This window comes from Macaca thibetana, chromosome 6 (assembly GCF_024542745.1).
Source record: "Macaca thibetana thibetana isolate TM-01 chromosome 6, ASM2454274v1, whole genome shotgun sequence".
In the NCBI taxonomy this organism is placed as follows: Eukaryota; Metazoa; Chordata; class Mammalia; order Primates; family Cercopithecidae; genus Macaca; species Macaca thibetana.
Genome location: NC_065583.1, coordinates 5080326 through 5105564, shown reverse-complemented (window position 1 = coordinate 5105564; position 25239 = coordinate 5080326). Strand labels below are relative to the sequence as shown.

Below are 25239 nucleotides of genomic sequence, written 5' to 3'. Positions count from 1 at the left end.
ACCTCAGTTTGCTGAGGATTAAATGGTAATGGGGGCAAAGTGCTAGCCTCAGCGCGCGGCCCTTCCTTGCTGGTTCCCATTTGCCTCTGGGATTGGGAGGAGGGACCCTGAGGGCAGGAATCTGCTGTCCTGCAAGCTGGACCCAGGGGAACTTTGTAATGATGATGAATCCACCTTGACGCCTGCTGGCTGCACACCTGCTGACTAATTGTCCTGTGGCAGTTGACTCATTTCTGAAGGATAGAACATGAGAGAAAAAAGTGATGAGGGAATTAGGTCCCAGATTACAGCCTCAGAGGGATGCCAGGGCTGCATGCATCCAGCCCCTGGCTGTTCCTCACACCACAGACGCCTGTAGACTAGCATTACCACTAATGCGCAGCTCACCTGCATCTCCACCGCCAGCCCGCCACCACCACCATCTCCCTCCCACAACTGTCACCTCCACCTGCGTCTCCACCTTCATCAGCACACACGTCATCAGCACGTCCATCCCCACTTACCACCACCAGTGCCACCCCTACCCCCGAGGGATCCCTATCCTGATATTGGACCCTGCCTCCATGACCACCTCAGCCACTGCCCTTGACTCCAGCGCTAACCTGTCGCCCTCCAGGGCATAGCTGTAGCCACATCTCTGTCCCTGTCTCACTGAGGATTGTGGCTCAGCACTGCTGGGTATTCTGAGGATTGAGAACTTACTAATTCCCCTGAGCAGAGGGGCACAACTGTATTTATCAGTCTGGCTGAGTGCAGCCCTGCCGTCCAGCATGTGGGCTGTCCCCAGCTGTCATCTCCGGGGTTCTTGGCAAGCCAGCATTTTCCATAGCAACTTCCCAAGGTTCCCCTGGCTAGAGTCACATGGAAGGTAGCATCAGAAAGAGCCCCAGGGCCCCTCCACACATAGCCCTGGCCCTGCCCATTTAGCTCTGACCTCTGCAAGCAGTCTCAGACCCCAGGGAGCGTGGACAGTCACCAGGGAGGGAGGAAGCTGTTTCTATGGTGATTGCAGTGGGAGGAGCAGGCATAAGGTGAGGACAACCCCATAGAAGGAAGAAGGTTTGCATTTGCTGGGTGCCTATTGTGTGCCAGGCGCTGAGGTGGCACATTCTTATTCCCACTCATCCCCGCTGCCCACCCTCATCACTTAGTGGGGTTATTATTCTCACAGGGGAGGGAACGCTTAGAGAAGGGCAGTGAACTGCCCAACGAAGCTCTGCTGCTTCTTGACCCTAAACTCAAGCCAGCCTCTTCACCTCTCTGAGCTTCGTTTTCCCCATCTGTGAAGTGGGTAGAATGGTACCAGTCTAGAAGGGTTTTTGTTTTGTTGTTTTTGTTTTGTTTTGTTTTGTTATTTTTGGAGACAGTGTCTTGCTCTGTCTCCCAGGCTGGCGTGCAGTGGCACGATCTCTGCTCACCACAACCTCCACCTCCCGGGTTCATGCCATTCTCCTGCCTCAGCCTCCTGAGGATCACAGGCGCCCGCCACCTCACCTGGCTAGTTACTGTATTTTTAGTAGAGACGGGGTTTCACCATGTTGGCCAGGCTGGTCTTGAACTCCTGACCTCATGATCCGCCCGCCTCGGCCTCCCAAAGTGCTGGGATTACAGGCATGAGCCACCACATGCGGCCTCCAGGGGTTTTTGTGAGCATTACATTAGCGCCCGGCTCAAGTTCTGGCAGGCGGGAGGTGCTTCCTCCATGGGTCTCTTGCTATTCAGTGCCGTAATGTTTAACAGTTGTTGAACATCCCACCCAGGGCTTGTCCACATCTTTCTTCATCATTGCCTGTGTTTCATGTTATGGTCACTTCCAGCTTCCCATGATTATAAATAATCACTCCTGGTGAACAACTTTCTGCAGAAAGAGCTTCTTATTTTATGTTAGTTGGATGAGTAGGTCAACAGGGTGAACATTTTGAAGCTTTGGGGTCCACATCTGGACTGGGGTTTTCTCTTCTTGCTAGGGCCCTGGGGCCACGGGAGGGCTGCCTCCTTCTCCCTGCCTCAGGGAGAGGCGAGGGCCTTGGGGTTGGAGAGCGGCTGTGATTCCCACTCGCTTTCAGCTGTGAGGGCCCCAGCAGCACACTCCCAGCAAGAGCCCGTCTGCTCGTCTGCAAAATGAGTTACTGTGAAGATGAAATTCTGTGAATCCCAAATATTCTACCTCCAAACTACAGCCCTGCTCTTGCCTCTTCTCTCCAGCCCTGCTGCCCCCAGTTCAGCCCGGTGACACACAGCAGCCAGAAAGATCTTTTTTTTTTTTTTTTTTTGAGACGGAGTCTTGCTCTGTCGCCCAGGCTGGAGTGCAGTGGCCGGATCTCAGCTCACTGCAAGGTCCGCCTCCCGGGTTCACGCCATTCTCCTGCCTCAGCCTCCCAAGTAGCTGGGACTACAGGCGCCCACCACCTCGCCCGGCTAGTGTTTTGTATTTTTTTTTTAGTAGTAGAGACGGGGTTTCACCAGGTTAGCCAGGATGGTCTCGATCTCCTGACCTTGCGATCCGCCCATCTCGGCCTCCCAAAGTGCTGGGATTACAGGCTTGAGCCACCGCGCCCGGCCTAGAAAGATCTTACGAGGAAATTAGTCCCTGCCACTCCCCTGCTTAAAACTCTGAAATGGACCAGGTGCGCTGGGTGGCTCATGCCTGTAATCCCAGCACTTCCGGAGGCCAAGGTGGATGGATCACCTGAGGTCAGGAGTTTGAGATCAACCTGGCCAACATGGAAAAAACCCCGTCTCTACTAAAAATACAAAAATTAGCTAGGTGTGGTGGCACACGCCTGTAATCTCAGCTACTCGGGAGGCTGAGGCAGCAGACTCACTTGAACCCGGGAGGCAGAGGTTGCAGTGAGCCTAGATTGCCCCACTGCACTCCAGCCTGGGAGACAGAGCGAGACTCCGTCTCAAAACAAACAAACAAAAACCCTCTGAAATGACCTTCTGTTTTCCTGTTTTCTGTTTTTCTTAGAATAAAATGAAACATCCTTCCTGTGTTTCACAGGGTGGAGCATGCTCTGGCCCTGAAAAATTTCTGAATCTGCCTCCCTCCCGTCATTCTCCACCTGTCTCCCTGCAACCCAGCCATAGGGACCTTCTCTGAACTCCTGGAATATACCTGGTTCTTCCCTGGCCCAGGCCATCTCTCATATTGTTTGTGGTACTTGGGACTCTCCCATAACAGTGCTCACCTTATCACAGCAATATGGGTATTTAATTTAAAAAAAAATCAAATAGGCCAGTCACGGAGGCTCACACCTGTAATCCCAGCACTTTAGGAGGCCGAGATGGGAAGATCGCTTGAGCCCAGGAGTTTGAGGCTGCAGTGAGCCAGGATAGCGCCACTGCACTCCAGAATGGGTGACAGAGCAAGAACGTGTCTCAAAAAACACCTAACAGGCTGGTCCAAGTGCAGTGGTGTTTACAGCTAATTTATCACAACCCGTTGCAGATCGCTTTATTCCTTCTCCACTCAGACTGCTTCACTTGACTAGCCTTAAAAACAAACAAACAAAAACATCAAACAATACAACAAGGTTTATAACAAAAGCCGGCCTTTTCCTGACCCACACCCGACGTCCCCAGTATCCACTCTCTAGAAGCAACTGCTTTCACCTCCTTTGCCCCTCCCCTCCCTCCCTCCCTCCCTCTCTCTCTCTTGCTCTCTTTCTTTTTTTTTTTTTTTTTTTTTTTTTTTGAGACGGAGTCTTGCTCTGTAGCCTGGGCTGGAGTGCAGTGGCCGGATCTCAGCTCACTGCAAGCCCCGCCTCCCGGGCTTGCGCCATTCTCCTGCCTCAGCCTCCTGAGTAGCTGGGACTACAGGCGCCCGCCACCTCGCCCGGCTAGTTTTTTTTTGTATTTTTAGTAGAGACGGGGTTTCACCGTGTTAGCCAGGATGGTCTCGATCTCCTGACCTCGTGATCCGCCCGTCTCGGCCTCCCAAAGTGCTGGGATTACAGGCTTGAGCCACTGCGCCCGGCCTCTCTCTTTCTTTCTTTCTTTTCTTTTTCATTTTGGACAGTCTTGCTCTGTCACCACCTAGGCTGGAGTGCAGTGGTGCGATCTCAGCTTACTGCAGCCTCTGCCTCCCAGGTTCAAGCGATTCTTGTGCCTCAGCCTCCTGAATAGCTGGGACTACAGGCACATGCCACCACACCTGGTTAATTTTTGTATTTTTTGTAGAGACGGGGTCTCACCATGTTGGCTAGGCTGGTCTTGAACTCCTGACCTCAGGTGATCCGCCTGCCTCGGCTTCCCAAAGTGCTGGGATTACAGGCATGAGCCACCATGTCCAGCCCTTCCTTTCTTCCTTCCTTTCCCTTTTTTTTTTTAGCAATGGGGTCTTGCTCTGTTGCCCAGGCTGGAGTGCAGTGGTGAGGTCTTGGCTCACTGCAGCCTCAAACTGCTGGGCTCAAGCAGTTCTCCCACCTCAGCCTCACGAGTAGCTAGGACCACAGGCGTGCACCACCGCACCTGGCCTGTTATTTAACAATATTTTGCTGTTTTGCTTTTTTTTTTTTTTTAATATAGGGTCTCACTCTGTCGCCCAGGCTGGAGTGCAGTGGTGCATTCATGGCTCACTGCAGCCTCAAGCTTCCGGGCTCAAGTAATCCTCCCACCTCAGCCTCCCAAGTAGCTGGGACTACAGGCATGTGCCACCATGCTGGCCTAATTTTTGTATTTTTTGCAGAGACGGGTTTTTGCCATGTAGGCCAGGCTGGTCTCAAACTCCTGAGCTCAAGTGATCCATCTGCCTTGGCCTCCTAAGTGCTGGGATTATAGGCGTGAGCCACTGTGCCCGGCCTCATAATTTTTAAGACATTATCTGTTTATTTCTTTTTTATTATCACCTTCTTAGATTTTTTTTTTTTGTGAGATAGGGTCTTGCTCTGTCACCCAGTCTGGAGTGTAATGACAAAATCTCGGCTCACTGCAACCTCAGCCTCCTAGGCTAAGTCATTATCTGTTGATTTCTTTTTCTTTCTTTCTTTCTTTTTTTAAATTTTGAAACAAGTCTTGCTCTGTTACCCAGGCTAGAGTGCAGTGGCGTGATCTTGGCTCACTGCAACCTCTGCCTCCCAGGTTCAAGCGATTCTCCTGCCTCAGCCTCTCAAATAGCTGGGGTTACAAGTGCCTGCCACTGTGCCTGGCTAATTTTTGTATTTTTTGTAGACATGGGGTTTTGCCATGTTAGCCAGGCTGGTCTCAAACTCCAGACCTTGTGATCCACCTGCCTCGGCCTCCCAAAGTGCTAGGATTACAGGTGTGAACCACTGCGCCCAGCCTATCTGTTAATTTCTTAAAGTGAAAGATGAGGATTTTATTATCTTACAGCCCAACACAGTTTCCCAGTGCGTACAGTAAGACTGTGGTCCATCGACCATGGGAACAGTCCCAGCTAAGCCACTGGCGAATGATGTTCCTGGATTCTTTCTAGTACAGCTTTCCTTTCCTGCATGGTCACTGGTTTTGCTTGCTTAGTTTTCTTTCTTTCTTTTTTTTTTTTTTTTGAGATGGAGTCTCGCTCTGTCGCCCAGGCTGGAGTGCAGTGGCGCCATCTCAGCTCAGTGAAAGCTCCGCCTCCCAGGTTCACGCCATTCTCCTGCCTCAGCCTCCCGAGTAGCTGGGACTACAGGTGCCCACCACCAAGCCCGGCTAATTTTTTTGTATTTTTAGTAGAGATGGGATTTCACCATGTTAGCCAGGAGGGTCTCCATCTCCTCACCTTGTGATCCGCCCGCCTTAGCCTCCCAAAGTTCTGGGATTACAGGCGTGAGACACCGTGCCCGGCTGCTCGCTTAGTTTTTTACATGGTATCACAAGTTCATCCCTTCGCCCTAGCCAGAGGTGTAAATCTCCTCGAAATGTTCACGCCATCAGTTCTATTTCCATGTGTGTAGACAGCCCTCGAAAGCTCGCTGAGCCCTTCCTCCCATCGGGACCCGCTGTGGTCTCAGTGCCCCTTTCCCTCTCTTCTGTGTTGATCTCTCTGTTTCCTTTATCTTGGCTTACTCCCTTCATAGAATGGATTATGTTCTCCAGTAGCTTCCCAAGAAAAGATGCAGAAGAGGTAGCATTTTTCACTTTGCATGTCTAAAAATGTTTTTATTTTGCTCTCATATGTGACTGATAATTTTGGTGGGTGTGGAATTCTAGGTTGGAGATTATTTGTCTTCAGTATTTTGCAGGCGTCGTGTTCTGGTTATTTACTGCTGCTTGATAGAATGCCCCAAAACTTAGTGGCTTAAACAACAATTTATTATTATATTTCCTGATTCTATAGGATGAGAGTTGGGAGAGGGCATACCAGGAATTGCTCAACTCTGTTCCATGGTGTCTGGGGCCTCAGCTGGGGGTATGTGAAAGATTAGGGGTTGGACAGTGGGGACTGGCTGGACATCTTGCTCTCCCTCAATGCACAGGCCTCTCAACGTGGGTAGCCTGGGCTTCCTTATAACATGGCGGCCTCAGGGTAGTTGAACTTCTAACAAGGTATCTCCAGGTTCCAAGAGCAAAGTGGCCCAAGAGGCCCAGGTGTCAGCTGCAAAGCTTCTGAATGCTGCATTTCTACCACATTCTGTTGATCAAGCAAGTCACTAAGGCCAGCTCAGATTCAACAGGAGGGGATTAGACTCCACTACTCAATAGAAGGAATGTTAAAGAATTTGTGACACCATTAATCTCCCACACACAGCTCCATTAACTCCAGGATTGTTACCGAAAAGCCCCATAACCTTCTGATTCTGGGTGTTTGTATGTCACTTGCTTTTCTCTGCAGAAGATTTCAGGGTCTTGTCTTTGTCCCTAGTACTCTGAAAACGCTTTGGCTTGGGTTTTCTCTTCCTTCCTTTCTAAAATTTGTTCTTGGAATTCTTTCAGTCTGGAAATGTGTTATTCACTTCTACAAAATCTATTGTTTGTCCTCATTTGATAGTTTCCTTTCCCTGTTTTCCTTCTCTGTTTCTCTTTCTGGGACTTCTATTAATCACACATTGGACCTCCTGGATTAATCCTGTAATTTCCTATTTTTCTCTCCTAGTTTCCGTATCTCAATTTTATATTCTGATCCCTCCATTACATTTTTAATTCCTGCATTATGATTTTTGTAATCTATAACAGTGGCTGTCAATTAGGGGTGATCTTACCACCACTCTCCGTCCCCCATCAGGAGACATCTGGCAATGTCCGGAGATATTTTTGGGTGTTGCAACTTGGGGGTTGCTACTGGTATCTAGTGGGTAGAGGCCAGAGGTGTTTAACAGCAAGGAAATATCGGCTGGGTATGTGAGAATTAGATAAAGGGTGGTTGTGGCATGGCTTTGGATTGGTTGGTTTGCATAGGAGAGGCAGGTCTGAAGGCAAGGTGCTTGCCGTCTCTGGGAATTAGCCAGTCTCTCCCTAGCCAGCAAGGCCCCAAAGATGTCAAAGCATCATAAAACACAGAAAATAAAAACAAATGGCTGGGCACAGTGGCTCACACCTGTAATCCCAGCAATTTGGGAGGCCGAGGCAGACGGATCACCTGAGGTCAGGAGTTCGAGACCAGCCTGGCCAACATGGTGAAACCCTGTCTCTACTAAAAATACAAAAATTAGCCAGGCATGGTGGCACACACCTGTAATCCCAGCTACTTGGGAGGCTGAGGCAGGAGAATCACTTGAACCCAGGGGGTGGAGGTTGCAGTGAGCCGAGATCATACCACTGCACTCTAGCCTGGGCGACAAGAGTAAAACTCCGTCTCAATAATAATAATAATAATAATACGCCAAAAAAGAATGATTAATATACCAGATTCAAGGGAAGAAGACACAGTCCTCACCTCTTGCAGGGAGGTATGTCAAATGATCTGTGGTCCTGTTTGTCTGCCATGCCACTTGAAGTGGTTGCCTCCTTTCACTCTCGTAGTGCCCACATTTCCCTCCTCCACAGCAGGGACGCAGTGCACTATTAGGTGGGACTTTGTTTACTCGTCTGCAGTCTGTCTCATTCAGAACCTGCACTGTTTTGCTCACCATTGCCTTCCCATTGCTGGGAGCAGGGTCTGGCAGGTAGCAGCTCATGGACACCGAATAACTATTTACTGCGGGAATGAATGAGTCAATCAGGGTACTCGGCACATAGTAGGTGCTCAGGAAACGCCAGCCGCTATTTAAGATTGTCAGCCTTCCTGATGTCCCATGTTTCCCCAGCAGGTCTCGGGGGAGCATGGCGAGATGAATCTGAATGAAAAGAGGGAATGCTGTGCTGGGGCTTCAGGGTGGGGGTGCCAACCATGCCCGGGGAGCACACAGCCAGATCAGAAGCAGGATCTCTGACTGTTGAGGGCACACTCGGGGAGGAGGGCCTGCAGCTAGCCAGTGCTGGCCAGGGCAGAGTTCCCCAGAAGGGAGGGACCAGGAATAGGAACTCCAACAATGAGAAGGGCAAGAGACAGACTTTCCTTTTCCTGCAACAATAACTTCTAACATTCATTACGTACTTACTGTGAGCTAGGCGCTGTGTAAGCCTCAACACAAACCCCTGGTGTAGGTGCTGTTATTATTCCCATTTTACAGATGAGGAAGCTGAGGCCCAGAGAGCGTATGTTACTTGCCCGAGGTTACGCCAGATTTGGACCCAGGCTCTCAGGTCCACATACCACATTACACTCTGCTTTATCTCGTGGGTGTTCTGGATAAGCCACCTGGGGTTGCAGTGACTCACTGGCTCATCCATGCATTCCTTTCAGAAATACTCACTGAGCCTCCACTGGGCTCAGCCCGGTGCTTGGTCCTGGGGTCACAGAGGTGCATCAGACTTGGACATTGCCCTCACATCTCTTCTGGCCTGGTGGGAGAGGTTCGTTTGTAAGGAGATCACAGACACCAAGAGCTACAGAGGTTATTCGAGGGTCTATGGAGCATCCTGTGAGGTCACGACGGATGGGTGGAGGAGGCAGCTCCTCCGTGGGAGCACTGAGAGGGTGTCTGGACAGAAGGGGATCCTGGAGTTGGTTTTTTTTTGTTTGTTTGTTTGTTTTGAGACAGAGTCTCCCTCTGTCGCCCAGGTTGGAGTGCAGTGGCATGATCTCGGCTCACTGCAACCTCCGCCTCCCAGGTTCGAGCGATTCTCCTGCCTCAGTCTCCTGAGTAGCTGGGACTACAGGTGTGTGCCACCTTGCATAGCTAATTTTTGTATTTTTAGTAGAGATGGAGTTTTACCATGTTGGCCAGGCTGCTCTCAAACTCCTGACATCAAGTGATCCACCCGCCTCGGCCTCCCAAAGTGCTGGGATTACAGGCGTGAGCCACCATGCCCAGCCTTGGAACTGGCTTTTAAAAATGAAGAGAGCTCATCAGGTAGCAAGGTGGGGAAGAGCATTCCAAAAAGAGGGATGGGCAGTAGTAAGGGCAGGCAGAGGGAGCCCATGGGCTCACGGGAGACGAGAGGTGGGCTGCGATGCAGGGAGCGGTTCGAGGTGAAGCTGGAGAGGTCGAGGCTAGTCTTTGAGAAGCCCTTTTATGGAGTCTGGACTCTAGCAACGGGGAGCCATCGAAGGGTTTTGAGCGAGGGCGGAAAAGATTAGATTGCGTGCAGAAGGATTAGTTTGGTTGAGTGGGATGGATTCGAGAGGCTGGAGGAAGGGAGGCATTGAGGAGGCTGAGGACAGTGTCCCCAGGGAGGGCAGCCAGTATGGGATGGACAGATGCAGGCTGATTAGAAAGAGACAGAGTAGGCCGCACGGATTGGGCGTGGGTGTTCAGGAGAAGGAGGTGTCAGAATGGCGTGGGCAGGTGGGTGGCTCCCCGAGGCTGGAGCTCGGGAGGAGGGGTGGGCGGTGTGAAGGAGAGGAGCTCTGGTTTTTGATGCTGTTTCACCATCAGGGCTCGGCTCTGGAAGCCATCCTCCTCCCCGCTCCTCCCCAGGGCTGCCTGCCCACTTCAGATGCTCTGGGGCAGGAGGGAAAGGGACGTGAAGAGGTGCCCAGGACCAGGTGAGCGTGCTTGGTAGTGTTAACTTCTTAAAAAACACAAAATATCAATCTAGAAAAAGAGAGGGGACTGTGTGCAGGTGGCCATCCCTCCGGCCAAGACCAGAGACAGACACTTCGAAATGGGGTTTGGGAAAGGAGCTTGGTGCTAGACAGGGTGGCTACACATACATATTCAACAGGTTACAGGAGGAGCTATGCATATTAATAAAGGAGCTCCTGACACATGCATGTTGAACACACGTGCATGTAACATAGGATCCATGCTCACTTGGGGTGGCGACTTAAAATTGTAATGTATCACAATTACGCCCTGTACATCAAAACGTCTTTTTGAGACACGGAAGTTGCATGAGTAAGCAATCTCTGTATGAGCTGGAGCCAGTCTGTGGTCGGTGGGCTCTTATCAGGAGAAAGTTACTGAAATCAGTCTCTTGTCCAGTCAAGGCTGTGGTTATGGGCTGGGCGCAGTGGCTCACACCTGTAATCCCAGCACTTTGGGAGGCTGACGCAGGTGGATCGCTTGAGGTCAGGAGTTCAAGACCAGCCTGGCCAACACGGTGAAACTCTGTCTCCACTGAAAATACAAAAATTAGCCCCGTGTGGTGGTGGGTGCCTGTAATCCCAGCAACTTGGGAGACTGAGGCAGGAGAATCACTTGAACCAGGGAGGCAGACGTTGCAGTGATCCGAGATCGTACCACTGCACTCCAGCCTGGGTGACAGAGTAAGACTATCTCAAAAACAAACAAACAAAAAAAGCTGCGGCTATGGCTGGTAGAACAGGGGCTCAGTTCGTCAGCATCTGTGAACTGGATGAGCTGTAATTGCTTTAATTTGGCTTTTCTCGAGGCCAGTGCTTATTTAGCTGCTAGGCCAGTGCTTATTTAGCTGCTAGAAAAAAAGAAAACCCTCGTGGCATTTAGAACAGAGTTTCTTCTTTAGGGCTGCCTGACTTCACCCTGGCCTGGCATGGCCTCAGGTCCTGTTTATAATTTGGCATCTTACTGCCACGGAATGTCTATTCTTTCAGTCCTGCGATCTCTATTTTAACATTAATGCTGGTCAGTTATTGTGTGTCGACTGTAAAAGAGAAGGGTGTAATGAGGCGTGATTGACCTCTCATCCCCTCATCCCGCCGTGGCTGGAAACTAAGTTTTTTATTTTTTATTTTTTTTTGAGACAGAGTCTCGCTATGTCGCCCAGGCTGGAGTGCAGTGGTGCTATCTCGACTCACTGCAAACTCTGCCTCGCGGATTCACACCATTCTCCTGCCTCAGCCTCCTGAGCAGCTGGGACTACAGGCGCCCACCACCGTGCTCGGCTAATTTTTTTGTATTTTTAGTAGAGACGGGGTTTCACCATGTTAGCCAGGATGGTCTCGATCTCCTGACCTCGTGATCTGCCCACTTCGGCCTCCCAAAGTGCTGGGATTACAGGCGTGACCCACTGCGCCCGGCCTGGAAACTAAGCTTTCAAAGTTTTACTGGGGTCTCCTGGGCCACAAGCGGGGCCATTTAGTCGGCGGGAGGTGTACGATTTTATTTTTAGTTTACAGTAGCAAATGTGTTCCTTAGTTTGCTTCCAAGCTTTAGTTTAATTCATTTTTGGAAAAGTTAATATATTCAATTAGCACAAAAGAGTATACAGTAAAAAACTGGGCACAGTGGCACACGTCTGTAATCCTAGCTACTCAGGAGTTCAAACCCAGAAGTTCAAGGCCAGCCTGGGCAACATAGTGAGACACTATCTCAAAAGAAAAAAGTATACAGTAAAAAGCCCTGTCTAACAAAAAGATTATAGAGTAGCATAGCGAACATAGAGCATACAGACAATTTTCTAGACAGCAAGAAACAAAACATGTGGGGGCCCCTCCTGCTCTCCTGCTTTCTGTGGAGTGACACGTCAGTTGTCTTTGGGAATTTTTTTTTTTTTTTTTTTTCTTGAGACGGAGTCTCACCCTGTGGTCCAGGCTGAAATGTGATGGCGTGATCTCATCTCACCGCAACCTTCGCCTCCCGGGTTCAAACACTTCTGCCTCAGCCTCCCAAGTCTCTGGGATTACAGGCACCCGCCACCACACCTGGCTAATGTTTTTTGTATTTTGGTAGATACGGGGTTTCACTATGTTGGTCGGGCTGGTCTCGAACTCCTGACCTCAGGTGATCCGCCCGCCTCGGCCTCCCAAAGTGCTGGGATTACAGGCGTGAGCCACTGCACCCGGCCTTGTCTTTGGGCATTAAAAGAGCCTTGGCGTTTCAGGTCTCTCTGTGACAGTGAATCAAGTCCCCCTTTTCTCGTTTTCCCAAATGAGGGACAGCTTGCAATGTAAGATGACCAAAAAGCCTGGCCCAGCAGGGTTTTCTAAGGGTCTCTGTCCAGTTGTCAATCAACAAGAGGATCCCAGAGTTATGCAACCCTCCCTAGACCCACCTGACTGGGGAACCCTTCTGCCGTGGCGCATCTCAGAGGGCCAGGGTTCCATGGAGCACAGTTTGGGAAAGGCTGCAAAGACAGCCATTAGATGTATCAGCCGGTGAACAGAGGACCCTGCCCGCCCATAGTCTCTGGATGGTCCTGGACAAATTATGGTCCCTCTTCAGAGCCTTGATTTTGAAAGATGCTATTAGTTTGAACACTTCTAACAGGCAGGTGGAGATAGTGCAGTGGTGGAGAGAATGAACTCTGGACTCCAAAATGCCTGTGTTCCAAGCATGGTCTTGTCATTGACTCCCTGTGGCCTTAGGCAAGCCCCTTCCTATCCTGGTGTCTTAGCAGCCACCTCACAGTTGTAGGAATAACACAATTGCATGTCCAGTGCCTTGGAGCAGTTCCTGGTGCATGGTGGGTCCTGGATTCAGGTTCAGCTGTCGTGCTCCTCCCCACCCCACCTGGCCTCCCCCTTGGTTCCCCCAACCCTGGAGCATCTGGAAAACGGACAAAGGGTGATAGAGGCCCTGGGGGAGAGCTACTAAGCGGCGGTGGTGGGTGGGCTCGGGTCAGACCCAGGCAGATGGGGATCTGCCAAAAGGAGGGAGGCCTGAGTCCAGGAACCATTCCCTGACCTCTTCCCTTAGGTCCCTGCGGATGTGATGGCCCGGCTATGGCTGTCCTGCTTCCTGCTTCCTGCTCTCGTGGTGTCTGGTAGGTGTCTCCTCTCCCTGGCCACGCAGCCCTAACCTAGAGACCCTTGGCAGGACCCTCTGGAAGGGAGGGGGATCCCTCATCAGCGAACACCAGCTCCTATGGGCCAGCCCTGTGCTTGGCTGAGCTGGGGAGGCCTGGGGAGGAATCCAGGCCTGGATGGGTGGCCTGGGTGGCCATAAAGACTTGTGTGGGCTCCCAGGGGAGCAGGTAGGGGCCGGTTTTGCAGGGGTGTTCCAGCACTCTGTGTCCCTGCAGTGGCAGCCAATATGGCCCCGAAGTTCCTGGCCAACATGACGTCAGTGATCCTGCCCGAGGACCTGCCTGTGGGTGAGTCCCAGTCCCTGTGTCTGCCCCACGCCAGGTCCTGATTCACAAGAAAGCCCTGGGGCGCCCTCTTGAGCTCCCACCGTCCCTGCAACTCCACGGCTTATTGTGGGACAGAGAGGACCTGAAGGCAGTTCCTTTGATTCCAGCAGTTTGTTTTCTCCTCTTCAGATTCTGGGTCAAGAGCAGTGTCCCCAAAGCTGTGAGACGCTTCTCCAGGGGCCCTCACACCAGCGTCAAATTATCCGGCCTCCCCCATTGCCCATCGCTTTCAGTCTCTGACTGGAGGATCCCTTGGGCCAGGCTTCCTTCTCTTTCCTCACACTTGCTAATCTCTCCCACCCTGACCCTGGCTTTTTTTTTTTTTTTTTTTTTTTGAGGGAGAGCAGGTGTCAGGCTCAGACCCTTTCACAGAAGCTGATGACTCACTTTGCTTCGTTTTTATTTGTAAAGTTACTTTCTATCTATGGTAGGTGAGATGGGTTTTGCGATGTAAAGTTTGCTTTTAAAGTGCATGTCTTTACATGGGATGGAAAGTCAATTTAAAGAACGAGCACCAGGAATAGAACACGGACGTAGCAATGGTCTCGGCAAAAGTCACAGCAAAGGTCATGGCAGTGGCGCAGGAACAAATGAAGTTTGGTAACATTATTTTGGAAGGAGCCGGGGGGCCTAGATATCAGATTCCCAGAAGGCAGGATATAGATTGGGGCAGTAGAAACCATAGGTGGCCGTATTGGTTGGGACCCCAAATAACAGAGATGCAAGCAAGGCAGAGGTGAATTACTGTCCCCCTGAGGCCACCCAGGAGCTGGGAGCTGTGGGGGCGTGTTCCATCAGGCTGTCCTCCCTGTGGGGCTTGGGGCGGCCTTCTTCCTGTTCAGTGCCCCACCTTCCCTAAGGCATGGTCCCACCCACATGGGCCAGGATGGCTCAGACAAGAAACCATTCCCGCCACAGAAGGAGGAAGGGGCCAAGACGGCTTCTTCCTTTCTGGATTTTACACACATTGCATCTGCTTTTGTCTCTTTGGCGAAAACTAAGCTGCAGACCCACGCCTAGCTGCAAGGGAACCTGGCAAATGTGGCCTTCATTCTGGTTGGCCATGTGGCCAGCTCAAAATCTGGGGCTCCATTGTTTTCAGAAAAGAGAGACAAATGGATATTGGGGGACAAGTCACAGCCTTTGTTATAGTGCAAAATGGAATCCAGGAATATCGAAAGCTGCCAGATGAAACAAGAGACACCAAGGAGTATTGACAAATACAAAACTTGTGCAAGCAATCCCCTGATCAAGAGAAAGTATTTCCATCACCCCAGAAAGTTCCCTGTGTCCAGTTCTCGTCAATCTCTGCTCCCTATAGGCAACTGCTGTTCTCATGTCTACCCCATGGAGGCTGGAGAGGGAGGAGTGTATGGGACTTTTTCTTTTTTTTTTTTGAGACAGAGTCTGGCTCTGTGCCCCAGGCTGGAGTGTACTGGTGCGATCACGCTCACTGCAGCCTCCACCTCCTCGGCTCAAGTGATCCTCCCATCTCAACCTCCCAGGTAGCTGGGACTACAGGCATGCACCACCATGCCTGGCTAGTATTTTATTTTTCTAAGTAGAGACAGGGTTTTGCTACATTGCTCAGGCTGGTCTCAAACTCCTGGGCTCAAGCAATTCTCCCACCTCGGCTTCCCAAAGTGCTGGGATTACAGGCATGAGCCACTGTGCACCACTACACCTGGCTAATTTTTTATTTTTATATTTACTTATTTTTGAGACAGAGTCTCGCTCTGTAGCCCAGGCTGGAGTGCAGTGGCACAATCTCAGCTCACTGCAACTTCCACCTCCTGGGTTCAAGCAATTCTCCTGCCTCAGCCTCCCCAATAGCTGGGATTACAGGTGCACACCACCACACCTGGCTAATTTTCTGTATTTTTAGTAGAGACGGGGTTTCACCATGTTGGCCAGGCTGGTCTCGAGCTCCTGATCTCAAGTGATCCTCCCACCTCCGCTCCTGAAGTGCTGGGATTACAGGCATGAGCCACCTCGCCTGGCCTAATTTTAAAATTTTTTTGTATAGATGGGGGTCTCGCTATGTTGCCTAGGCAGCTCTCAATTCCTAGGCTCAAGCAATGCCCCATCTCAGCCTCCCAAAGTGCTGGGATTACAGATGTAAGCCACCACACCTGGCCTTCTGCTTTTAAAAGAAATTCAACTTTCTTGTGGGCCATGAAAGTATCAGGGGGTGTAGGCTCCCACGCCAGTGGCTGAAGCCCTCGGAGCCCTGTGGTGGAGCTCAAGGGAAACACATCTTCGTGAAGAGGAGAAACTCCTTGCTAATGAACAGCGGGGCCCGCGGAGGTGTTGGAGCAGAGGCTGGAGGGGTAAAGGAGGTGGGGCTCAGGGATAGGGTGGGTTTGATGAATCTGTAAAAAGTTCCTTTCAGGCTAGGGAGGGGACAACCAGCCTGCTGCTGTGCTCAGACATGCAGTACAAGAGTTAGGGCTCTCAGGAGGCCAGCAGCAGACTGGATACAGCTTTTGAGCAGAAAGGGGGTGTCCTGGAAGGTTCTCCAAAGCTCTAGTCTGCATCCAGCTGCCGCAGCTGGAAAGGTTCACGCCAGCCACGTCTAGTCTTGTGTCACGGGAACTCGGTATTCTGGAGAGGGCAGGGCCACAGGCTTGGCAAGGGGAGGGGCAGATGCCTGGGTACAGCCCCCGCCCCCCACACTGTGTCCACTGCCCTTCAAGCCACTTGGCACAAGAGAAGTCAGGATGCTGCTATCCAAAGGCCTCAGAATGCATGTGGAGGAACAGAGGCCCTGAGGGCTGGGGAGGTCCCAGATGGCAAGTCCAGCCTGTGTACGGAGCAGCCAGGCACCCAGCCCAGCCTCACAGCCAGCTTGGCCAGACCAGCACTGAAAGGGTGGCTGTGGACCTTGGGTGGCCCCTGTCCCATCCCCAGGTGCCCAGGTCTTCTGGTTGGTAGCTGAAGACCCAGACAATGACCCTCTGACCTATGGGATGAGCGGCCCCAATGCCTACTTCTTCACTGTCACTCCGAACACTGGGGAAGTGAAACTGGCCAGTGCTCTGGACTACGAGGTAAAGAGCATCAGCCGGAGAGGGCACGGGACGCGGAGGAGGGGCTGGGAGGGCTCCGGGAGCCCACATCCTCGTGGCAGCACCCCCTGTGCTGCCACCCAGGATGGGCTCACCACCGGCCCCTTCTCTCTGGCTGCCGCAGACACTCTACACATTCAAAGTCACTATCTCCGTGAGCGACCCCTACACCCAGGTGAGTCGGGAGGTGCCGGGGGGGTCGACAGGGATCTCGAGAGCCCGTTTCTGACTGCGTCCCCACCTCTGGCAAGGGAGAGAGCCCCAGTTAACAGTGAATTTAATGTCTATTTATATCAAGATTATACGAGTCCATTTCCTTGTCATCTGATATTATCAAGATGTCAGTATTTTTAAAATTTTATTTAAATTATATAAATATATTATTTGTATCATAGAGGGCTTTTTTGTTTACATATAAATATATTGGTTATATTTTAAATAGAAATTAAATGTATTATTAATGTATATAAATATTGATTAGAAAAGTGCCGAGGCCGGGCGTGGTGGCTCAAGCCTGTAATCCCAGCACTTTGGGAGGCCGAGATGGGCGGATCACGAGGTCAGGAGATCGAGACCATCCTGGCTAACACGGTGAAACCCCGTCTCTACTAAAAATACAAAAAACTAGCCGGGCGAGGTGGCGGGCGCCTGTAGTCCCAGCTACTCGGGAGGCTGAGGCAGGAGAATGGTCTAAACCCGGGAGGCGGAGCTTGCAGTGAGCTGAGATCCGGCCACTGCACCCCAGCCTGGGTGACAGAGCAAGACTCTGTCTCAACAAAAAAAAAAAAAAAAAAAAAAAAAAAAAAAAAAAAAAAGAAAAGTGCCAAATACCTCCCCACCCCAGGGCTCCAGAGGCAAAAAGATCACTCTCAACTGCTTTGGCTGAATGTGTTGGCGACTACACTCTTATTTCCCACTTTGGGAGGCCAAGGTGGGCGGATCATCTGAGGTCAGGGGTTCAAGACCACCCTGGCCAACATGGAGAAACCCCATCTCTACTAAAAATACGAAAATTAGCTGGGCGTGGTGGCGCCGGCTTGTAATTCCAACTACTCAGGAGGCTGAGGCACAAGAATCGCTTGAACCCGGGAGGTGGAGGTTGTGTTGAGCTGAGATTGCACCACCTCACTCCAGCCTGAGTGACAGGGCAAGACCCCAACTCAAAAAAAAAAAAAAAAAAAAATTACAGATAAAACTAAAGTTCCCTTGGAAAATCCTTCCCGGCTCACTCCCACTGAAGTGTCGACCGTCACTGTGTGCTTTGACAGCCCTCAGCGCTGAGGTGCATGCCTCCATGCATTTCTTGGTGTGTTTTCTGAAACCCGGTGGGACCCAGCTGTCTATATTGTCTTGAAAGCTGCCTTGCCCATTCAGCGATTGAGCTTAGAGCTATCTCTGGGTCTGCATACAAATCCCTAATTTTTGTAACGTCTGTATCTAGGGTGGGAGCCGCTCTTAAGCTGGTCCCCCCTGGTGGCCACATCATTGTTCACAGATTTATACTATGGCAAACAAAGTGAAAATGCACATTCCTGTAATAGGACAGGAACTTTTTTCCAATTTTTTTATTTTATTTTTTTGAGTTAGGATCTTACTCTTGCCCAGGCTGGAGTGCAATGGTGCAATCACAGCTCACAGCAGCCTCTACCTCCTGGACTCAAGTAATCCTCTTAACTCAGCCTCCAGAGTAGCTGGGACTACAGGCGCTCACCAGCCATACTCAGCTAATTTAAAAATTTTTTGTAGAGACAGAGTCTCACCATATTGCCCAGGCTGGTCTTGAACTCCTGGGCTCAAGTGATCCTCCCATCTTGGCCTCCCAAAGGGCACAGGCATGAGCCACTGCGCCTGGCTGGCTGGCACATTTTATATTTAAAAAATTAACTGCTGTGTGTGGTGGCACACGCCTGTAATTCCAGCACTTTGGGAGGCCAAGGCGGGCAGATCACCTGAGGTTGGGAGTTCGAGATCAGCCTGACCAACACGGTAAAACCCCATCTCTACTAAATACAAAAAACTAACTGGGTGTGGTGGTGCATGCCTGTAGTCCCAGCTACTTGGTAGGCTGAGGCAGGAGAATCGCTTGAACCTGGGAGGTGGAGGTTGCATTGAGATGAGATTGCGCCATTGCACTCCAGCCTGGGCAACAAGAGTGAAACCCTGTCTTAAAAAAAAAAAAATTAACTAATGATGCCTGCAATTTACTTTCAAATGGTTCAGAAAACAACATGTGGAGAGAACCTGGTCTCTACAAAAAAAAAAAGCCCCCAAAAACATATGGTGAGAAAGAGAGACCAAACAGTAGGTTGATCTGGATGAAGGACACCAGCTCTTTGTACAATACTTGCAACTTTTCTGGTGTTTTAAATTCTATTTTCTGGGGTCCCCTGGGCTTTCTCACTTGCAGGTGCAGAAGGAGATGCAGGTGATTGTGGAAGACAGAAACGACAACGCACCTGTTTTCCAGAACACCGCATTCTCCACCAGCATCAACGAGGTGACGCCTGCCTTAACGTGGCTGTGGGGCAGGGGGCATCCCAAAGAGCTTCTCAGAGTAGGAAGAGCCAGAGGCAGTCAGGGGGGCATTCAGGGTGGGGAAAAACCTCTCCTAGCAGGGGCATCTTCAAGAACCAAAGCCAGGGGGATGCAACCCCACAAACAATGGTGACAGCAATATTTTGCAGTCGATCAGGTTAGGAATTATGTCAGTGATGAAAGCAAAAAAAAAAAAGGGAGTTGATTTTTTCGTGTATCTGAAAAATGTAGAGGTACCTCAGCATGGCTAGATCCAGGCACTCAAATCGTATCTTGATTTGATTTGAGCCAAATCATATCGTGAAATTTGATTTGAAATCATATCTTCAGGCATGGCTGGATCCAGGTACTCAAATCACATCAAGATATGGTTTGAGTTTCTCTCCTCCTCTCAGCTCTGCTTCTCTCATTGCCTCCAACCTGGGGGATGAGAGGCAAGTCTCTCATGTGGTGATAAAAGTACAGGCTCGCCAGGCGCGGTGGCTCATGCCTGTAATCCCAGCACTTTGGGAGGCTGAGGTGGGCAGATCACCTGAGGTCGGGAGTTCGAGATTAGCCTGACGAACATGGAGAAACCCCGTCTCTACTGAAAAAAAAAAAAAAAATTAACCGGTTGTGGTGGCACATGCCTGTAATCCTAGCTGCTCAGGAGGCTGAGGCAGGAGAATTGCTTGAACCTGGGAGGCAGAAGTTGCAGTGAGCCGAGATCGCGCCATTGCACTCCAGCCTGGGCAACTAGAGTGAAACTCCATCTCAAATAAATAAATCAATAATAAAAATATATAAAAAATAACAAAGAACAGGCTCACATTGAAGAGACCGTCTTTCTCAATCTTTCCAGCCCAAAGCCCAGGGCTGACTTTCATTGGCTCATTTTAGATCATGTGCTCTCCTTGAGTCAATTTAGGGGTGTGGAAGGCTTCACAGGTTAGGTCTGCATCATGGGCCTTCCCCATAGCAAGGGGGAGGAGTGGGGCCAGTTCCACTTAAGCTACGTGGGTGGAAAGAAGGTTCCCCAATGGTCACTGGGCAGCAAACACCACCACTCCTGAACTGCCGTTGCCATGTGCCTGCAAAGACCTTCCAGGTGGGGGGCCCCACACCAGGCCAGACACGTGTGGTCTGGACAGCCATGTGACAGGCTCTGATGGAATGCCTCGGCACCTGGCACTGTCCTAGGTGCTGAGGTTACCTGGGGAGCAAGACAGACCTGGTTGCTACTCTCAGCAGCTCACCATCTAGGGAAGGCCACAGACAGGAACCAATGAAACAAAATGAGCAAAATGATTTCAGGTGGTGGTGAGCCCCGCCCCGAGCACGAGAGAAGGCAAAGTGAAGGAAGTGGCTGCAGAAGGCGCTACTTTAGGTTGAAGGGTCAGGAAAGGCCTCTCTGAGTTGAGGGCATCTGAACAGAGACCTGAATGGCAAGAAGGAGCTGGCAGGGGATGCTCCAGGAAGGGGTGCTCCAGGCAGGGGGAACAACAGGTGCAAAGGCCCTGAGGCAGGAACAAGCTCAGCCAGTGCGGCTGGAGGGGAAGGGGTAGGAGGAGGTGAGGTCAGAGAGGCTGGTGGCAGCCCAGGCTCGAAGGAGTCTGGACTGTGATCTGGGCAGAATGGGGGCACCCTTGGGGGATTTGAAGCACAAGAGTGATGTGGTCTGATTCATGATTTTCAAAGATCTCTTTGGCCACCATTAGGAAGTAGAGGTCATGGCTGGGTGTGGTGGCTCACGCCTATAATACTAGCACTTTGGGAGGCTGAGGCAGATGGATCACCTGAGGTCAGGAGTTCGACACCAGCCTGGCCAACATGGCAAAACCCTGTCTCTACTAAAAATACAAAAAAAAAAAAAAAAAAAAAATTAGCTGGGCTTGGTGGTGGGTGCCTATAATCCCAGCTACTGGGGAGGCTGAGGCAGGAGAATCGCTTAAACCCAGGGGGCAGAGGTTACAGTGAGCCGAGATTATGCCACTTCACTCCAGCCTGGGCGAAAAAGTGAAACTCCGTCTCAGGCAAAAACAAAACAAACAATAAAAGGAAGTAGAGGTCGTGTGTACAGGAGCCCAGGAGCAGAGGGCTCCCAGAAGAAGCCCCCAGCTCTGTAGGGTGCTGTTTGAAACCCATGGCTATAGGCTGTAGAGAGCACATGGGATGTCTGAGTGTGCAGTGGCACCGTGAGGCTGGGCTCTAGAATGATCCCTCGTCCTGGTTCTGAGGGGCTCCGAAAATCAGAAGCCAGCTCAGGTGGTGGAGAGGCTGTGTGGGGCGGGGAGGAGGGAGATCCTCCCTGCCGCCCCGCACCCCCAGCTGCCTTCCACCCGCAGCCCTGGTGGGAAGGACAGGGGAACACTGTCCCCTGAGTGCACAGCTGAGGACACTGAAGCTCGGGGGGCAGTGACAGACGAGGGAGAGGAGGAGCTGGGTTTGAGCTGGTAAGCGACGGGTCCCTCCCTGCAGACCCTGCCCGTGGGCAGCGTGGTGTTCTCCGTGCTGGCCGTGGATAAAGACATGGGACCTGCCGGCATGGTCGTGTACTCCATAGAGAAGGTGAGTATGAAGGGGGCCCTGACCGCCTTCGTGACCGCCAGGGGGCAGCATATCCACAGACAACCCACGGGGCCTGAGCGTTGGGGTGGGGACGTTGGTCGTGCCTTGGCCCAGCCCTGGCCCCCAAACCTTCCTCTGGCCACCAGCCCCCCTCCCCGGAAACCTCGCTTTGCCCACTTGCCTAAAGAGGGTGCCTGCTGCAGACCAGACCCTTCTTCCCGCCCGCCTGCTCCCAGGTCTTGTCCAGGTTCCACAGACAGTAAGGGGCGTGTGAACCCATTTCTCATGGAAACAGAGTTGCTGTTGATAGCGCCATTTACCGAGCACCAACCGCGTGCCTGGCACATACCATGCAGTCACCCCTTGGTATCTGTGGGGAATTGGCTCCGGGATCCCTGAGGACACCAAAATCCCTGGCTGCTCAAGTCCCTGGACATGCAATGGGGGTAGTATTTGCATGTAACCTAGACACATCCTCCTGTGTACTTTAAATCACCTCTAGGTTACCTCTAATACCAATGCAATGCAAATACTATGTAAATATAGCGTATTATGTATGCTATATTGTTTAGGGAATCATGGCAAGGGAAAAAGTTTGTACATCTTCAGTACAGACACAACCATTGTGAGCATAGCTACAGTTTTGATCTGTGGCTGGTCAAATCTGTGGATGTGGAACCCACAGAGATGGAAGGCTGACTGCATCTTATTGGATCCTCCTTTCAACCCACTGAGGGTTGTCACCAGCCCCATTTCCCAGAGCTGGAGACTGAGGCTCAGAGAGGTCATGCGACCTGGTGCCAGTGGCGTGACTGGTCAGTGGTAGAGCTGGGGCCTTCCCTGTGTTGCTGAGTGGGATCCTCGGGGCAGGGCTGTCCCTAGGGAGACTGACCCAAGTCTGCTCTGCCCCAGGTCATCCCTAGCACTGGGGACAGCGAGCATCTCTTCCGGATCCTGGCCAATGGCTCCATCATCCTCAGTGGCAGCCTCAGCTACAACAACAAGAGCGCTTTCTACCAGCTGGAGCTGAAGGCCTGTGTGAGTGGGGGTGCCAGAGGGGGGGCCTAGGACCCACGGCGCTGGCTCACGGGCGGCCATCTCCCCGCAGGACTTGGGCGGCATGTTCAACAACAACTTCACCATCCAGTGCTCCCTGCCTGCCTTCCTGTCCATCTCCGTGGTGGACCAGCCTGACCTTGACCCCCAGTTTGTCAGGGAGTTTTACTCGGCCTCTGTGGCTGAGGACGCAGCCAAGGTGCCCGGGGGACCTGTGGGGTATGAGTGGAAGCGGGAGGCGGGGGAAGTTTGAGGAGCACTGACCAGGCACCATTCCAGGGAACCTCGGTGCTGAAAGTGGAGGCTGTGGATGGCGACAAAGGCATCAATGACCCTGTGATCTACAGCATCTCCAGTGAGAATGGGGTGTCCCCAGGCCAGGGCTGGGCCAGGGCCGGGGTCAGGGCTCCGTCAGAGCCACTGGAGCAGCTGTTCCAGCTGTTCCACCTGTCCCCTTGCTTGCCAGACTCCACGTGGCCCGGCTGGTTTGACATCGGGGCAGATGGGGTGATCAGGGTCAACGGCTCCCTGGACCGTGAGCAACTGCTGGAGGAGGATGAGGAGGTGCAGCTGCAGGTCACGGTGAGCAAAGGCCCCACCACCCCTGTCAGAATCCTGCTCTCTAACCTCTGGCTTTTGGTCTCTCTGAGCACTGGCTCTCTGACCTCTGACCTCTGACCTCTGCTCTGTGCCTCAGGCCACCGAGACACACCTCAACATCTACGGGCAGGAGGCCAAGGTGAGCATCTGGGTGACAGTGAGAGTGTTGGACGTCAATGACCACAAACCTGAGTTTTACAACTGCAGCCTCCCAGCCTGCACCTTCACCCCCGAAGAGGCCCAAGTGAACTTCACTGGCTACGTGGACGAGCATGCCTCCCCCCGCATCCCCATCGATGACCTCACCATGGTGGTCTACGACCCGGACAAGGCAAGCGTGGTGGTGCTGGTGTGGGCGGGGGTGGCATGGTGGTCTACGACCCGGACAAGGCAAGCGTGGTGGTGCGGGTGTGGGCGGGGGTGGCATGGTGGCCTATGACCCGGACAAGGCAGGTGTGGTGGCGTGGGTGTGGGCGGGGGTGGCAAGGTGGCCTACGACCCGGACAAGGCAGGTGTGGTGGCGTGGGTGTGGGCAGGGGTGGCTGGGGGAGGCCAGTGGAAGCCCGGATTGAGTGACAGTGCCATGTGGTGCTGGGTGGTGGTGCTGGTGGTGCAGGGCGTGGTGACGGAAAATGGGGGTGCTGTGTGCTCTCTGGAAACCTTCGTCGGTAAGCAATGTCATCCTCTGGGCAATCCATGTGGGGCTGAATAGGAGGCCGTGCTGAGTGGAGGCTGATGTTGAACGTCAGATGATGCTGAGTAGAACGTCATTGTCCGTGGTGATGGGTGGCTGACGAGGTCTCCTGGCATTGGGTGGCCATGATTTGGGTAGTCATGGGAACTGGAGGAGGCTGAGCAGTGTTGGGACAAGTGGTTTGAGGGTGTGAGGTGGGAGGGTGCTTTTTTTTTTTTTTTGAGATGGAGTTTCACTCTGTTGCTTAGGCTGGAGTGCAATGGCCCAATCTTGGCTCACTGCAGCCTCTGCCTTCCAGGTTCAAGTGATTCTCCTGCCTCAGCCTTCCGAGTAGCTGTGATTACAGGCGTGCACCACCTCACCCAGCTAATTTTTCTGTTTTTAGTAGAGATGGAGTTTCACCATGTTGGCCAGGCTGGTCTCGAACTCCTGGCCTCAAGTGATCCACCCACCTTAGCCTCCCAAAGTGCTGGGATTACAGGCGTGAGTCACCATGCCTGGCCATGGGAGGGCACCCTTAAGTGGAGGCTGCAGTGAGAGGTGGGTTACATGGTGGCGCTGGAGGATGAGTAACTCTGGAGGGTGTGTGATGTTAGGTGATACTGAGGGGGTGGGAATGTTGCATGGAGGACAGCGTCGGGCAGGGTTAGGTTGGCCAGAAGGGTGGCACTGGCCAGGGGGGTGACGTAGGGTGTGAGTGGTGTTTGGTGTTGCTGTGGGGGTTGGGGGTGGGGGATGTGAAGTGTGGGTGGGAGGGACAGTTGACAGGGGCGAGGGGTGTGTGTCCAGGCTCTAGCCCAGGCCTGGGACCCACAGTGCCTAGGGAGCTGTCTTCTACGGAGCCCACATTTGCAGGGTCTGGTCACCAGCCCAGCCTCCTGCACCCTCTCTCGCAGTCTTTTGAGAGGCCCCTTCCATGGGACCTCATCGGGTGGGGCATCCAGAGATAAGAGCCTGGGGACTGGGGGAAGATGCAGGTAGGCAGAGCAGGGGGGACAGGTCCCTGCTAGACAGCCTACCTTTACAGGGCAGCAATGGGACCTTCCTGTTGTCGCTGGGGGGCCCCGACGCAGAAGCCTTCAGTGTCTCCCCGGATCGGGCAGCGGGCTCAGCCTCCGTTCAGGTGCTGGTGAGAGTGTCCGCGCTGGTGGACTACGAGAGGCAGACGGTGATGGTGGTGCAGGTGAGGGCTGCTCTGGAGTGCCGGGGGCAGAAGCTGTGGGGCACTTGGGCCCCACAGCTGCTGCCTCCTCCCCT

At 52.3% G+C, this 25239-nt stretch overlaps 2 protein-coding genes across 8 annotated transcripts in view; one reads left to right on the top strand and one right to left on the bottom strand.

The window, feature by feature from the left end:
- Positions 1–25239, bottom strand: part of NOP16 (NOP16 nucleolar protein) — a 274193-nt gene that overhangs the window by 180403 nt on the left and 68551 nt on the right. The window contains exon 1 of one of the 7 annotated variants that reach the window (XM_050793308.1): positions 21379–21388. The exons of the other annotated variants lie outside the window; for them this stretch is intronic. The gene's annotated coding sequence lies outside the window, so the exon portion shown is untranslated. Of the gene's footprint in view, positions 1–21378; positions 21389–25239 lie in introns of those variants that run through there. 7 annotated transcript variants of the gene reach the window in all.
- The window catches only part of CDHR2 (cadherin related family member 2), a 48119-nt gene that overhangs the window by 4034 nt on the left and 18846 nt on the right, over positions 1–25239 (top strand). Inside the window, exons 2-13 of the mRNA XM_050793382.1 lie at positions 13047–13113; positions 13372–13443; positions 16393–16532; positions 16675–16725; positions 18958–19047; positions 21543–21632; positions 22545–22670; positions 22741–22887; positions 22968–23043; positions 23155–23270; positions 23386–23619; positions 25010–25165. Coding sequence (XP_050649339.1) covers positions 13062–13113; positions 13372–13443; positions 16393–16532; positions 16675–16725; positions 18958–19047; positions 21543–21632; positions 22545–22670; positions 22741–22887; positions 22968–23043; positions 23155–23270; positions 23386–23619; positions 25010–25165 — 1350 coding nt within the window. The 5' untranslated portion in view covers positions 13047–13061. The remainder of the gene's footprint in view (positions 1–13046; positions 13114–13371; positions 13444–16392; positions 16533–16674; positions 16726–18957; positions 19048–21542; positions 21633–22544; positions 22671–22740; positions 22888–22967; positions 23044–23154; positions 23271–23385; positions 23620–25009; positions 25166–25239) is intronic.